The sequence below is a fragment of the Nematolebias whitei genome, chromosome 2 (genome assembly GCF_014905685.2).
Source record: "Nematolebias whitei isolate Nwh7 chromosome 2, NemWhi1, whole genome shotgun sequence".
Lineage (NCBI taxonomy): Eukaryota > Metazoa > Chordata > Actinopteri > Cyprinodontiformes > Rivulidae > Nematolebias > Nematolebias whitei.
The window spans coordinates 17,441,044-17,444,142 of NC_056499.1; the positions used below are offsets into that span (position 1 = coordinate 17,441,044).

A 3,099-nucleotide genomic window follows, 5' to 3' on the forward strand; every position below is an offset into this window, starting at 1 on the left:
CACACACACAAAAAAAAAAAAAAAGAAAAAAAAAGAAGATATGCGAAAAGCAAACATTAATCATACACTGCAGTAACTCACCAACTTCATTTATATCTCTTACATTACGTCTGAAGACTACCTACCTTAAAGACTGCATAACTCAGTTATGTACTTCTTAAGCATATCAGATAAATACCATATGCCTTTGGATTTATATGATTAACATTCAACATTTATGCATACTGTACAACTGCGACAAAAAATAATTTCTACAAGTTACTTACTTGTCAAAGTGTATTTTTACAGCATGATCTGTTTGTGCCTCAATCACCCACTGGCAGCTCAGTGAATCCTTATAAAACGAAGGCCAACCAGGGGATAGAACAACACCAGAAGAGGCTGTGAGATGGCCTCCACAGGGAGCTGCAGGAAGACGAAGACAACGCATATAAACAACCACAACGATAATAAAATTAATCATTTTTGTCTCGTCACTGCAACACGGCATGAGCACGAGGCTTGCATTCCATTAACTTTGCAGCTTCATCGTCTGCTCAATTTATTTTAGCACTCTAATCCGCTCCGAATTTCTTCAACTCACAAAAAAAAAAAAAAAAATTACCAACAGAAATTATACTGAGCCAATCTAGTGCTACAGTAAACAAATCTCAGCTTTGTCTGTTTGAAAAAGCCTTACGCAATTATATTATGTTAATTTATAGGGGAAATCAAGTATATTTATGTGTCAAATGATGCCAAAAAACATAACCCAAGATCTGGGCAAACTCATAAAACCTCGAGCAGTAAAATTTACATTCGCTGACGCTAATTTATAAATCAGAGCACCTCATTTACGACTCATTAAAAAAAGAGAGAAACAGGTTTGGTTGAGTTTAGAGTTTGGCTTCTCTTCTTTTCTTTTGTCTGTCTTTCAGTCACATACACCAATGCTATACGTAGATATCAGGGGAAAAGAGATCTCACTTTTATGATTTGTGCATTTTTCTTTGCTGGATTACTGTGCACAAATTTGATCACTTCATCTCATCTCAAGTCGTGCATTCTTGCCAGTTGTGATGGCTCTTGTAAATCCTGATTTTTAGCAGGCATGCCACTTCTCTACACTGAATTTCAAAGTAGCAGTACTTTGGGACAAGAGCCACAATAAAATCATTCTATAAATAAAACCTAATTATCTTTCCCTATCCAGTATGAAGGATCGTTTTCTTCCCCCCATACTTCATACTTAATAAGGTGACGAACTTCTTCAATTTGAATGTCTCCACCATGCAATTTATTAACGGCAAGCAACATTTGATAATGTCATTTAAGTGATACAATCAAGAAGCAAGCAGGGGAAGAGTATGAAAATGCCACACAAGCCAGTGGATGCCTGTTGCTTTCAAACACTGTTCCAATAAAAGTGCATTTAAATTTACTTTTATTAATATATTGTTTCAATACAATTATCATTTAATATTTTTTGCAGCGTTAAAGCAAAAGATGTGTGCACACATTCAGAATAGGTTTATAAAATCTGGAAAACAAACATAAAAAAAGAAACAAGCTTTTTTATTATTATTATTTGCTAATACAACACATCTGTTGGACAGTAAAAACCAACATTCATCTTATCACTTGCAAGTAGAACATTTTGAATGATCTTTAAATATGTATGTGCATAATATAGAGCCTAAATATGCATCAGTTCTATTCACCTTCACATCGAGGTACAGCTGCAGACCAAACTACGTTTCCATCCTGAATGATGCAAGTGATTTGATCTGACCCCTGAAGAAACAGAACAATATATTACAATAATAATTTGGGTTTTGCAAGAATAAAAATGACAAAAAAAAATACATTTGATATAGTAAGACATTTATTTTTCACCTGTGTCCTGATGAATCCTTGATCACAGCGAAACGCCACCGAGCTTCCAAGCTGAAACTGGTCACCATACCTCTGACCATTGACGGGAACTCCTGGGTCATGGCATTCATTCTGTCCAAATGCTAAAGACAAAACAAGTGAATATTGTTCAGAATATATTCAGAATATTGACAGGAGTCAATATTCTGAAGGGAAATCAGCTGAGAAAAAAAAAAAAGACAGACAGCTGACATGTAGTAGTATATTTAAAGTATGTAAAGTAAATAAATATAAATATATATCATTTTAACAAAAAAATCCTTGGTTTTAAATTCATTTTGATGAGTGCAAATTAATTATTCTGAAAGAGAGAGACAAAAAAAAAAGACAGAAAAAAATGAAATCAGTGCTCCATCCCCGTCAGTGAATGTGACATCTCCACTGATATAGAAATACGGGAATTAAATTATTTTTATGTGGATCCTACCCTATCATGTTTGGCTTATATTATCCTCATTTCAGAGATTAACCTGATCCCACCAAGAGCACATACCCAGTGATTTGACATGTCTCAGGTTGATTAGCTACTGATGGAGAGGAAATGAGAAAAGAGAGGGGAAAAATACAATAACTGGAAAAAAAGAAGGAAAGAGAGGAACTATAGAGCATGCACATGTAGAAAACGGCATATTTTTTATATAGTGCTGATGCACACATTAGACACATACAAAAGATTTAAAATGACAGCACAAAAGTACTAATAGTAATGTTAGTAATAACAGTGTTTATAACAAAAGTAATAATTGTTTCTTGAACTCCTGAGGGCTTGTGTGCAAACATAAAGGTGAATAAACAAGAATTAGAGTTAAAAGGGTAATCGTTAAAAGAAAAAAAAGTCCCATGTAACAAAGTGAATTAAAGTCCAGAGAAATAAAAGACAAATCACCTCAAATTGACAGCAATTTACTGAATGTTGCATTTTTATATTTCAGATGAAAATAGTTTGGTGTAACTGCAACAACTAGTACATGCTCACAGGTCAACAGAACAATAATACTATTCAATTGACTATATATTTGAAATTACCAAGTTGATTAAATAAATAAATAAATAAATAAATAAATAAATAAATAAATAAATAAAATCTGAAAGCTATAATTGGTGAACTATACCCAGGAAGAAATATCACATTTTGCATTTAATAAACACTCAAAAACACTTTGACTCGTTTGAAAATAATTATAT

General features: G+C 33.0%; 1 protein-coding gene across 1 annotated transcript in view; it reads right to left on the reverse strand.

Annotated features, from left to right (window-relative positions):
- LOC119425923 (CUB and sushi domain-containing protein 1) overlaps window positions 1-3,099 on the reverse strand; it is a 432,525-nt gene that overhangs the window by 151,565 nt on the left and 277,861 nt on the right. Inside the window, exons 15-17 of the mRNA XM_037693482.1 lie at window positions 1,876-1,997; window positions 1,701-1,773; window positions 267-405 (exon numbers count right to left, since the gene is read on the reverse strand). Coding sequence (XP_037549410.1) covers window positions 267-405; window positions 1,701-1,773; window positions 1,876-1,997 — 334 coding nt within the window. The remainder of the gene's footprint in view (window positions 1-266; window positions 406-1,700; window positions 1,774-1,875; window positions 1,998-3,099) is intronic.